Source organism: Eupeodes corollae, chromosome 2 (assembly GCF_945859685.1).
Source record: "Eupeodes corollae chromosome 2, idEupCoro1.1, whole genome shotgun sequence".
Classification (NCBI taxonomy): domain Eukaryota; kingdom Metazoa; phylum Arthropoda; class Insecta; order Diptera; family Syrphidae; genus Eupeodes; species Eupeodes corollae.
This window is the reverse complement of record NC_079148.1, coordinates 80,368,582-80,381,478: the sequence shown is the minus strand read 5'-3', so window position 1 is coordinate 80,381,478 and position 12,897 is coordinate 80,368,582. Positions and strand designations below refer to the sequence as shown.

At 34.0% G+C, this 12,897-nt stretch overlaps 1 protein-coding gene across 2 annotated transcripts; it reads right to left on the bottom strand.

The window, feature by feature from the left end:
• Positions 1–7,800: 7,800 nt before the first annotated feature.
• On the bottom strand, positions 7,801–12,634 carry LOC129947733 (XK-related protein 4). Of its 2 annotated transcripts, none has more exons than XM_056058402.1 (6): positions 11,935–12,634; positions 11,780–11,857; positions 11,632–11,706; positions 9,075–9,205; positions 8,845–8,997; positions 7,801–7,988 (listed from the first exon to the last, which is right to left on the bottom strand). In XM_056058402.1, the coding sequence occupies exons 1-6, from the start codon at positions 12,231–12,233 to the stop codon at positions 7,978–7,980; spliced, it is 747 nt and encodes a 248-aa protein (XP_055914377.1). In that variant the 5' UTR covers positions 12,234–12,634; the 3' UTR covers positions 7,801–7,977. The 2 variants fall into 2 exon arrangements, with proteins under 2 accessions (XP_055914377.1, XP_055914376.1); XM_056058401.1 differs by lacking the exon at positions 7,801–7,988 and adding an exon at positions 8,043–8,774 and having other exon boundaries at positions 11,935–12,633.
• Between the last annotated feature and the right edge of the window lie 263 nt (positions 12,635–12,897).

Here is a 12,897-nt window from a genome sequence, read left to right as displayed (position 1 = left end):
AAAAACACAATCTGAGAAATATAATACTAATTGAATTAAAAGTCATTATTTAGCCATTCATTTTTATTTCAATAAAATGATATTGGCGAATGGCTTAGCTCGCGAACTATAATACTATAAAAAAAGAAAATTGCTTAACATTCGAATCAAAGCGAACATTCGCTTCGGTACTCATAATGAGGGCATTAAGCGAACATTTCTTTTTCCACAAGCTGCAATCTGTGAAAAGCACCAATTGGAAAAAATCTGCTGTGAAAACAAAACCATATTACCCGTTATGTGCGTTTGGCTTTGAAAAAATAGTGCTTCATGTTTTTTTTTGTTTCATTTCACATTATTTATGTCTAATAATGTCAAAATTAAAAATACAATAATGTAAACAAATGGGGGTTGGAGGGTGATACGTATGAAGGATTCCATTCTTTATAGATCTCTACATTCTTTAGTAGATGTTTATATCATTCGCGCAAGCGTTTTTATTCAGTTTTGCTTTGTTTTCTTCTTCTTAAAATTTGATTCGGAGTTTAACTAGTGATGAGAGCTGTACACAGTGTATATCGATAACAAGTCAGCTTTAATTTGGGTATCTAATTTCTGAGTACTGGTATTTGGAATTATGAAAATTTGGAACTACGAAAGTACAGGTTGGAAAGTTTTCTTAGACTCGTGGAGTTCAAAGTATTAAATTGCTTAAAATCCATTTTTCAGAAAATTGTGTTCCACCAGATTTGACCATGTGTCAAACGTATCAAGTTAATACACTGAAGTCATTCTGCAAGAATTTCCGAACCACGGGACAAATATTCACACCTATAGTAATTATCGATCATCCTCCATCATAAAGAGTTCACTATGGTTGCTTTCCTTGACATCGAAGGTGCCTTTAACAACGTGTACACATCTGCAATCACATCTGCACTAACATCTTTAAATGTAGAGAGTTTGCTTCGGGAGTAAATTCATTTAATGCTTACTAGCAGAATAATTAACTCAAAACTGGGCAACTCTTCCAGTAGACGATTCGTTAGTAGAAGGACACCTCAAGGTGGTGTTCTATCCCCTCTCCTCAGCAACCTAGTGGTGAATGAAATCCTAACTAGTCTGGATGTGGAGGGTTTCATATATTGCTATAGCAGTTTCAGAAAAGCATCTTAACATCCTAAAAGAACTCTTGCAAAATGCCTTGGAAGGCATTGTCTAAAGGTATGTCAATCTTTTTTCTTTTTTGTATACATTTTTATCTTGTATATATATATTATAGTTTATTATTTTTAAGAAATATTGTACTTAGTCTAAGAGAGTCATAATAAAGGGTGTCCCAAAATTAACGCAAGATTTGAATTTGCCGCCATTTGTGCAGTGAAGTGTTGGCAACCCTGAAAAAAAAGCAATTTGACAGCTAACAGTATAGGGTTATTAAAAATGGAGAGTTACACGATAGAACAACGTGTCTTCATTATTAAAGAATATTTCAAAAATAGTGAAAGCTTGGCGGCTGCAGTTCGAAAATTTCATACAAAATATGGTCGGAATAGTGTTTTAACTTCGTCAGCTGTGAAGAGATTAATTGAAAAATTCATGGAGACTGGATCCGTTGGAGACGCCAAACATACTGGTCGTCCAAAAACAAGCCGTTCAAATGTGAATGTCGAAGCAGTGCGTGAGAGTGTTGCTGACAATCCAGGAACCTCAATTCGACGTCGTGGACAAGAATTGCAAATTTCAAGAACCTCTCTACAGCGTATACTCACCAAAGATCTTTGTCTTCATGCTTACAAAATTCAATTAACACAACAATTGAAGCCTAATGACCATGGACAGAGAAGAGAGTTCGTTGAATGGATTATTGAACATCAACAAATGGACCCTGATTTTTCGAGCAAAATAATCCGAAGCGATGAAGCACATTTTCATCTTGATGGCTTTGTCAATCGCCAAAATTGCCGCATTTGGGGTTCGGAGAACCCACATGTTATTGTCGAAAAACAAATGCATCCACAACGCGTGACTGTATGGTGTGGATTTTGGGATGGAGGCATAATTGGGTCATATTTTTTTGAAAATGATGCTTGTCAAGCAGTAACTGTTATTGGTGCTCGATATCGCGACATGATTCCACAGTTCTTCCTGCCAAAATTGGAAGATATTGATGTGTCCAATATGTGGTTTCAACAAGACGGTGCCACATGTCATACAGCCCGTGAAACAATTCAATTACTGCATGAGACATTTCCAGGTCGTGTACTCTCTCGTTTCGGTGATCAAAATTGGCCTCCTAGATCGTGTGATTTAACACCATTAGACTTCTTTTTATGGGGTTATTTGAAATCACAAGTCTATGTCAACAAGCCCACAACCACCCGTGCATTAAAGGAGGAGATTGAACGCTGCATCAACGAAATTCAGCCACATTTATGCAGAATGGTCATGGAAAATTTCAACAAAAGAGTGCGCATGTGCATGCAAAGCCGTGGAGGCCATTTGTCCGATGTGTTATTCCATACATAACCCTATCCTATGTACTTTACGAGTCAATAAAAATATAACTATCAAAAGACTAAAAACGGCGTTTTCTACTTTTTACCTTTACTTATAGACGTAAATAAATAAATAAATAAATTAAAGGAATCCAATTAAAATTCTCAGACGAGGCTAAATACCTGGGTCTTGTCTTAGACAAAAAACTAAATTAGAAACGCAACGTACAGGAAAGAGTCAAAAAAGCTACTGTAGGTATAAAGGTATAAACAGGGATAAGTTAAATAAAGTCCAACGTTCAGCCTGCCTATGTATAAGCGGATCGCTTCGCACGACCCCGTCTGTCGCACTGGACACCTTGCTCTACCTTACACCTCTTGACATATTTAGCAAATAAATATCTGCAAGCTCTGCTATTCGCCTCAATGGACTAACAACAACATTGGCCACTCCATAATTCTAAGGTACGTAGAATCAATTCCAAAGCACACAGAATTTACCATCCCCCAACTACAATTCGACAGAAACTTCCAGATTTCTATACCTACCAGATCATTTTGGGAGGATAGGACATTCTTGGAGGATGAGTCAATCCATTACACAGATGGGTCAAAAACAAAAGAAGGGGTTGGTGGAGGTGTGTACTCTGAACGACTGAAATTAAGTCTCTCATTCTGCCTTCCCAATCATTGCAGCGTGTTCCAGGCGGAACTTTTGGTGATAAAGGAAGTCCTGTCATGGCTCAAAGAAAACGTGATATCAACATCTGATATCCGTATTTTCTCTGATAGCCAGGCCGCTATCAAATATCTGAACTCTGTCTCTACAAACTCTATAACAGTCCATAACTGTTGATCATCTCTAATGAAGATGGCGCAACAGTTTAATATTCACCTTTGCTGGGTGCCGGGCCATAGAGACATTCCAGGCCCATTCCATAGTAAGGCACCACACGTTTGGCAAGTACTGGCATACCAATCGCTACTTGTAAACTGCTGCTAATGCCAGACGCTGTGAGGAGGGCAGGCACCAGGTGGAACAACACCAACACGTGTCAAGTCACAAAAAACATCTGGCCAACACTGGATTTAAAACGTGCAAGGTGCTTGCTCTCTCTAAGCAGATCGCATATAAGCTCGATAATAGGAGTCATAAGCGGACACTGTCTAATAGGAAAGCACGCCACGAGACTAGGCGTATTCTCAAATGACTTTTGCAGAAGCTGTATGGAAGAGGAAGAAACGGTTCTTCATCTTGTCTGCACATGCCCTGCTCTAGCTCGAAAACGCAAAAATTACCTAGGAGAATTCTTCTTTAACGATCTTAACGATCTAAATCGGTATAATCAGCCTCTCACGTTTCGTAAGGGACTCAAGCTGGTTCCATTGAGCTTAGGAGGAAGTCTCAAGATTCATGTGGTATCACAATGGGCCATTAAACTGGCCTAAGTATGTCCGTTTCCATCTTGGACAGCCACTATAACCTAACCTAATAATCGATCGGAAGATTTTTGTCGTTCATACAAAAATTTGCATACGGAATACATTTTTACATCATCATGTCGGAGGAAATCGGAACTAAAATAATGTAAACATACATACCAACACGTGCATAAAATTTGTTTCGGAAATTTCTGTGTACCTGAACAGTTACGATGATATAAAATGCGTACATTTTGTACAAATCGGAGAAAATTGTTCTTTGACCGGTTTCCTCAATAGAGGAAATTTACTAATATTGAATATTATTATTGTTAAATGTAAACTTTTCTATATTCAATTAACGCTTTATTTTTGGGTAATACTGAACATACATTTTGTTGTCATAAAACCATTTAAGCAGCATCATCTGAATCTCAAAAAATTTAAATAAGGAAATATCAGGAGAAAGATTTTCAAGCTTAAAAATTAATTAATACTAGATATAAACTGTTACTCTTTCATATAGAAAATCCGCTATAAAAGTGTTTCCACTTACTTAGCTATGTTTTCCCTCTTGTAGGTTCGGTGGAAAAAATAATAAACGTCCATATTTAGAAATTAATTTTGTTACTTGCACCGATCGTTACTGAGCTCAATTTGCATATATGATAGAGATTTAATTGTCTATCAATCGATAGATAAAAGAGATACAAACGTCTAGGAGTAAATACAATTTCGGTGGAATGAGTTTTTTTTTATTTTGTCTGTTTTTTTGTCTGAAGCAGTTGTTGTAAAGTCAAGCTTTTAGTATAAAGGAAAAGAGCAATCAAAAACCTAAAATGCAATTTTTTGACTTAAGAACTTTTTACCTGACGCCAATGAGTTCCATATCAACAAAAACTGCATAATACTTGCTTTGTGCTTGGGATCGTTGTTTTGGCATTATCAAATCAATTGCTTGCTTACGCCCAACTTTTCCGTGCTTTTAATCAAACTTTTCATTAAAATGTTCAAGTACAGAGTTTTGTACATAAGTAAATTAATAAATAAATTCTATATTCCCAACTTCTACAGCGGACATACAGGCTAAAATTTAACGCTGCCGCCCCTTGCTTTACTGTAGGCTTAATGTTATGTTTTTTTAGCTCTGTATTAGGCTTACCCGTGGGATGATGGTTAGTGCGTTGGACTTATAAAGTCATATACAACAATGAATTGCAAAACATGAAGATTGGGGAAATCAACATAGTTATCCCAGAGGTAATCATCTTTTTAATTTGATGAATCTTTACAGCGTTGAATATGGCGTCGACCTGCTGGCTACCGAAAAGCCATCGTATCCAAGAAGCGGCTCCTTTCTGGATCTTTTGCTGTACGACACTAGACTGACAGTAACAGACAAAGTGGGTAATCACCCTCGAAACTGCTTACAGACAGTCGAGTACGACAGTGATCACTGCGGACTGGCTGCTGTAATGCAGATTCCGAACGAACGCGTGGAGTTGGAGGAATACGTTGCAACGCATTCTTATAATTACAGTAAGATGCGTTGGCCTCGTTTCACCAACGCCTTAGCGAGAGAACTTCGTTCGAGTGACATAGCCCCACCAAACAACAGAAACCTGACAAATACAGAAATTGACCAACACTTACAACAGATGGACGAAACAATAAAACGAACGATCGAATGGACAATCCCAAAGTACAAAGAACGGGACCAAATGGACGCTTACAGAAACGCGACTATTGACGCACTACGTAGGCACATGAGTGGCTTACTGACAAGACTCAAAAACGAAGGTTGAGCTTCAGCACATCTTCAATTCAATAAAAAATAAAAAGTCAGCAGGTGTCGATGGTGTAACCAACATTGTACTAAGACATTTACCGATGGAAGCAATTGACATTTACACTACACTCTTCAACAACGCACTGAATAATGCATATTATCCAGTACATTAGAAGACCGCTGTGGTTCATCCTCTCCCGAAAAAGGGAAAGGATAACTCCAACCCGTCAAATCTTCGGTCGATAAGTCTTCTTCCGAGCATCAGCAAAGTTTTCGAAAAGATCATTAATAGGGCTCTGATTAAGTGGGCTGCGGACAACAAAATAATTCCGGATAAACAGTTCGGGTTCAAGGCGGGTCATGACACAATTCATGCTACGTCTTAACTCCTTTCTGATATCCAATGGAATAAATCAAAACAACAATGCACAGGTGCTGTTCTGGTTGATTTGGAAAAGGCCTTTGACACCGTATGGTTAGAGGGTCTTTACCTAAAACTGAGCAGGCTTGGTAACTTCTACCACAACATTCTCAATTAAAAATGGTCTTCAACAGGGAGCGGTGAATTCGCCGATTCTCTTCAGCATTTACACCAGCGATCTGATAGGTAGTCTTACAAAGCACGATCTAATTGAGTACAGAACGGCCCGAAAGGTTGAGGTTATTAGAATTCTCTTGCAGCGTGGCTTCAATCGGCACTTGATATTGGGTAGTCGGGATGGGGTTTTAAGCCTTGGCCGGCTTACATACTTGTTTTATAGTTTTAGGGTTTAGTTTTAAGTAGAATAGGCATGGTACCACAAAAAAATACAAACAAATTAAAAAATATAAAAACAAAAAAAAATAAAAAAAAACATGGAATCTAAAGAAAAAAAAGGAAAATAAAATTAAAAAAAAAAACAAAAAAAAGACAATAAATATAAAAACAAAAAAAGTTAGATTTGCTGCTGTGGTTGTTCTAGTTTTAAGTAGTTTATAGGTAGAATAGGTAGTTTAAGTTAGCTTTAAGTTTTATATTAAGGACCTTTTTTTAAGTAGTTTTTAAGTAAAAATAAAAAAGGACCTTGATATTAGTTTTTTCCCATAATTTTCTAATAAATACAAAATAAATAAAACTTAAATTGAAGTAAAATAGATCTTAGGGCCGAAAGGCATTAGTAGTTAGTGTCATAGTTTAACTTAGAGTGTCCGTATGGGACCATTAAGTTAGTTGTAAGTTATGGATAATTAGGCTAGTTTTATGAATTTTTGTCTAGCTTTAAGATAGGTTTAAGATTGAATAAATAAAAATGAATTTGAAAAAAAAGTGGTTCAATCCCTGCCTGTGCCACCTTAATTTAAAAAAAATAATTTTCGCGGGTACTGCCTACTGCCTCTTGCGAGGAATTGACAATTCCTTCAAGAGTAATTCTGGTCATGAAAAAGTGCTTTCTCAAATTAGCCGTTCGGATTCGGCCTAAAATTGTAGGTCCCTTCCATTCCTGAAAACAGTACTCGCACACAGGAATGGTTGCGAGTTGTAAGTCACTAGGCCCTGGTTCACAACGGACTGTTGCTCCACCAATTTATTTTATTAGGCTTACGTCACACGTAAAAATTCCCATCGCTCTGTCAAACGATTTTCATGCGCAAATCTATTTATGACATGCTCTACTCGCCGCGAAAGAATTTTTAAAATCGTATTTCTTGGACCCTTCAAAATATTATCTATGCAAGGATTTTTTTTCTTCTAACAAAAATACATACCTCAAAAACAATAAGGAATAAATATACTTTTTCTTGTTTCTTTTCGAAAAAATACTTGACATTAAATCGATCTTATTGCATTTATTTTTTAAAAATATAGGTCAAACATGCTTCAAAATAAAACAAATCATTTTTTTTTTTACAGATTTAAGAATTATCGATTGAGCGACATTAAAATCTGTTTACTTATAAGAGATTCTACAGATGTCTCTTCGCATATTAAACCAATATGTTTTTAATTTACATGGTATAGCCAAAAATGTTGGCAACCACTGCAAGAGGAGGATAGAGGAATTATTTAAATTTTTAATAATAATTGCACAATCAGTTATAGTTACATATGTATGTATGTATGTATGCATGTATGTATGTATGTACATATATGAATGTCGTTGATACTTACTACAAAAATATCCCGCTCCATCACAATGCTTACTTTTGCAAACGGATATTGACCATTCATTAAGAAAAATCAATTTTCAGTAACTTTAAAGTTTCAACCAATTTATAAATGTATTCGATGGACAGGAATATGCTGATTTTTTAATTTAAGACTTGAATATCAACATGATTTTTAAACAAAACATAATCATTTAACAGAACAAATATGCATAGGTATAAATATATTTAAAAAAAATAAAAACAATATTATGGAAATTATAAATTGTAAAAGCGATACACTTTAGATCATTTAAAAAGACATTTTTTTATTCTACTCCAATTTTGGTATGACATAGTCAATACCTGACACAAACAAATTAAAATATTTTGTTCAGGTCATAAAAAATGATCTAGAGATGTTTAAAGCAAAGGGAGGTAGTTTACTTAAATTATATTACACTTATTTTCACTACATACAAACATAATTATCTAACTTTCTATGATCTAAATAATAATTTATCTTAAACACATTTTACTGGATGATTGCGCTGTAATTTTTGGATGAAATCGTGTATAATATAAAACCATACACAAAATACCAATGTAATAAAAGGCAACCGAAAGAATACATAGAGGATAAAATAAAGTCGAAGAACGCATGTTTTGCGGTGAAAACAAAATAAATAGTGCAACACATGCAATATTTTCCAGTGAATTCATTGTATAATAAATGATATATTTATTTCTGGTTCGTCCATCTTTTGGCATTATAAAAGTGAACAAATACACGATGCCTAAAATCATGCAAAACATAAATTTTCCAAACGAAGCTGCGCAGAACTGTGGATGGTCTATTAGGTAAGTTAGGATTCCAAAGAATATGCTATGCATTATGCAACCAAAAAGGGTCCAAATTGGAAATAAACTAGCAACTAATGACAAACAAAGTATGCGTGATACTGTAATAAATATTCATAAATAAAAAAATAATAAGATTTCCTCACAAATTTAAACAAAAAACACAATTACCTGAAACACAAAAATGCCAGCAAAGCTGCAGAACAAACCCGTTAGTTTCCATTTTGTGTTTATCTATTTGAGCATATCGATTACAACGATGATAATCGGACAAGCACCAGGCCATGGTTCCAAAATACCCACAAATTACCGCAATTTGTAAAGCTATGCGAAAAAATATGTAAATAGGTATAGGCAGATTTAATAATTTGATTGATATTTTTTCGTTTTGCAATTCTTACGGGAAATTTTGTCTGGCATTGAGAGGACGATTGTTATTTGTAAAATTTTCTGAGGAGCCGCTTCCAAGAAACAATCGAAAATGCGTATAAATGCGACATCGCTTTCTTCTCGAATCTTAAGTTTGTAAAATCTATAAAGATTAGACAGCTATTTAGTTAAGAAATCATATTTTTATTATTTAAATTCAAGCTTTGGTATCTAATATTTGGCTGTTAATATATTTATTAAATACGTTAAATGCTAACATTAAGTTTACAATATTTACTTTAATCTTAAACTTAAAACTAACATAATTTTAACCACTTATAGGAAAAAAATAAATTATAACTATAGCATAAACAATTTGTTAATTATTAATTATTAATGATTAATTATTAAGAGGAGTGTAAGCGCCATTGTTCTCTAAAAAAACGTTGTAAGGGCTAAATTTCTCTTTAAGATAGCCCGACTCAGATTGCAATAAAATCGACAAGCAAGAGAGGGACATGAAATCGTTCTATTTAATACACCAGCTACAAACCAGAACTGCAACTATTGTATGTGACCAGCAAAAGATGGAAGACTTACTAAGAGAAGCCTTTAATTGTATGGAGGTTGGGAACTATGGATAATAGCTCTCAGCTATTCCTATGTGCGAGTAATGTTTTCAGAAATGGAGGCAACCCCAAGTTTTGGGCCAAATTTGAACAGGTAATTTGAGAGAGCACTTTTTCTGACAACAATTACTCTTGCGTAATTCTTTTCCTCGCAAGAGGCAGTAATAGTGAAAACAACTTTAGATGGTACAGGCAAGAATTGAACCCAAGACCTCTGGCATGTCATTTCTACGCACTAACCATCATTCCACGTATACTACGGATATGGCAGTAATAACAGTCTATCAGACCAGTGGAAAAAAAAAGAACACAAAATCTTAAAAATCTACGTTGAATTCTCACTATTCTATCAATATGAACCGAACAGTATGGCATTCATACAACGCCAACGTATTCAAGAATTGGCCAGACAAAAGAAACATATATAATTTAAATAAATGTATTACGGAACTCTCGGGGAAATCTTTTGCGAAAACCAATTGTTTTGTTAGCTATGTTTGTTATATCTAATATAATTATAGTAAACGTTAATTTTGAGTCTAGTTTAACAACGTAACAGAAAAACTGAATTCTCTATTCAAATGTGACGAATTCAACATATAGTCATAATTTATTTTATTACGCTTGCGTGTAAAACACATTGCCTTACATTTTCCATTATTTAAAATCAAACACTTTTTATAGCTTTTAAGAATCCTGGATGAAGGTTATATTTCGAAAAATTTTAACATCATCTGCATACATAGCGATATAGAATTATTAAAATAGAAGGCAAATCATTAATAAATAAAATAAACAACATTGAACCAAGATGACTCCCTTGAGGTACACCAGAATTGACTTTAAATAGACATGAAGGATTAATCTTGAACATGACGTTGTAATATCTATCTTCAAGGTATGACGACATCTACATACATAACAAAACGTTTGTTAAGCCCAATTTTACTTAATTTATTAAGAAGAATTCATGACTTCATTTGTCAAATGCCTTGTTAAAGTCTGTAAAGATGCAATCGTATTATGGGTGTTTTTCGAATGCAAACAAATAAGAGAATTGTAATATATTAGTACTTGTATTTTTTTACAAATTCACCTACATACATATGTAGGTTCCCAATCTAAATTAAAAATCGAGTGAAATTATTTTCAAGGTTCTATGATTGGATCGAAATAACTTAAAGTGAAATAAAGCAGCTGATATAAAATATCGAATCAGTCAATAAACAATTTTGTTCACTGTCATAATAGTAATAATTTCTTATGTCTATATTTGTGTTGTTTTTCAATAAAATAAATTTAGAATATTGTTTTTTATTTGCACTGTATTGATGCACACTGCAGTAGGATCGTGGTTCTTCGCGATAAGCAATTTTCATGTATCGAGGGTGTTTGAAAGTTTTCAAAAGAAAGTATAGAGAAGACATTTGATATGTTGGAAAATCCTTTCCTCAAACATATAGTAGAATCTGCAATTTGTCACAAACCAAGAGCATTCTATAAAAAACTTAAGGTTTATTTTCTTTTAGTGACAATATCACAGTTTTAAAACTATTGAATCTTGTCGAATTCAAATCACACCAACTTAATCTGGTCCAATTCAAATCACTTGAAAATCGCAAATATCGAAATGTAGAACACCACAGAAATTCACTTCGTTTTGAGTTTGAAAAAAATGAAATCAATATCGGTAAAAGTGAATCTCAGAACTCCTTTTATATTTTGAATCGATTTCAATTTCATTTGAGGTGAAAGTGAAATGTAGAATGTATGTAAGTATGGACGAAGGATGTTTTTTTTTGTTGACAAAGGGAACAGTCGGGTTTGGAAGAAATGGCATTGGATGATGAAATGAAAAGTAGCAACAATAATGTTTTGGAACAAAGTTTACCGATTTTAAAACATTCTATTTACCCAAGATTTGAATAAAATCAACACATTTTAAAAAGTAGGTTCTTACTTTTTTTGCGACTCCATGTCACATCTGTACTCGGCTTTTTTGCAGCGTATAGCATAAATAAGCGAATCCCAATACCTATAAGGATGCATATAATTGTATACTTTTAAAACAAACTGTATATATTTAGTTGGATTTTAAATAAACTCACCGAAATAAAAACGAGCCAAGAAATGTAATCCAGGTGACTTTGTAGGTTTCCTTATTTAAATCACGATCTTGAAGATACCTGCAATGAACATCGAATACAAATGTTCATTATTATGTGTATATTTTAGCAAAGCAAGTTAACTTTAATCAAATTACATATTGATATGAATTAGAGTTGTTACAATAGTTGGTATAACGATACTGGCAGTCGTCAAAATGAAACAGTTGATTTTACCATTTTGGTAATAGCTTAAGGCCAAATTGATGTTCATTATCACAGTGATAGTTCGCATTATTATTGAAACTCCTGTCCAAGCTATCTCTTGGTATTGAACGAAAAACTTATCATCAGAATCATCAATAACAGTGGCTCCTCTTTGTCGAATTGGTATATTTTCTTGCCATTGTTTATTGCGTTTGAGTTCGCTTGTTGATATCCCCATTTCGTTATTCATTTTAGAAATTTTCTAACACTCAAAAAGACTCGTATAGTCGTATCATACTAAAATTCTATGAGTAAATGCACTTATGGAATTACAATTAATGGACAGATAAAAATTTGATTGATATAAAAACGAAACATAAACAAAAGCTATGAACACTCCTTCAAACTGCTGAGCTTGAGTCATACGAATCGAGTCGGAGTGAGCTCGTGAACATAGAACTTGTTTCACAGATTAAATGATAGAATAATATGTTTTCTAATTATGTTAATTTTTTTAGAGATGAACCCTACTGGAGAAACAGGCCGAGCTGAACTTAATTTATATTTATTTTCAGATTTTTGATTAAATAAATAACAAGATTCAGATTAGGTATTTGTTTACTGTTATGAAGTTGTTTTTTGACAGTTCTTCGATGCCAATGTTCAGGTTCAGGTGACAAGAGGAAGTTTTACTGGAATTAAACATCTGTATCTACACGATACAATGAGGCTAATGGAATATCTCTGGCGGAGTTTGATAATATGACTTTGTTGCATTTCGGATGGAACTTTTTGGCTCGACTTTCCATTACCGCAGTACGAATTTCCTTCTGATTACAGTTAAAGGTATCAATAGAACATGTTTTAAATATTTAGGCGAAGACACACCTTTTACTTATAAAAATAAATATTTT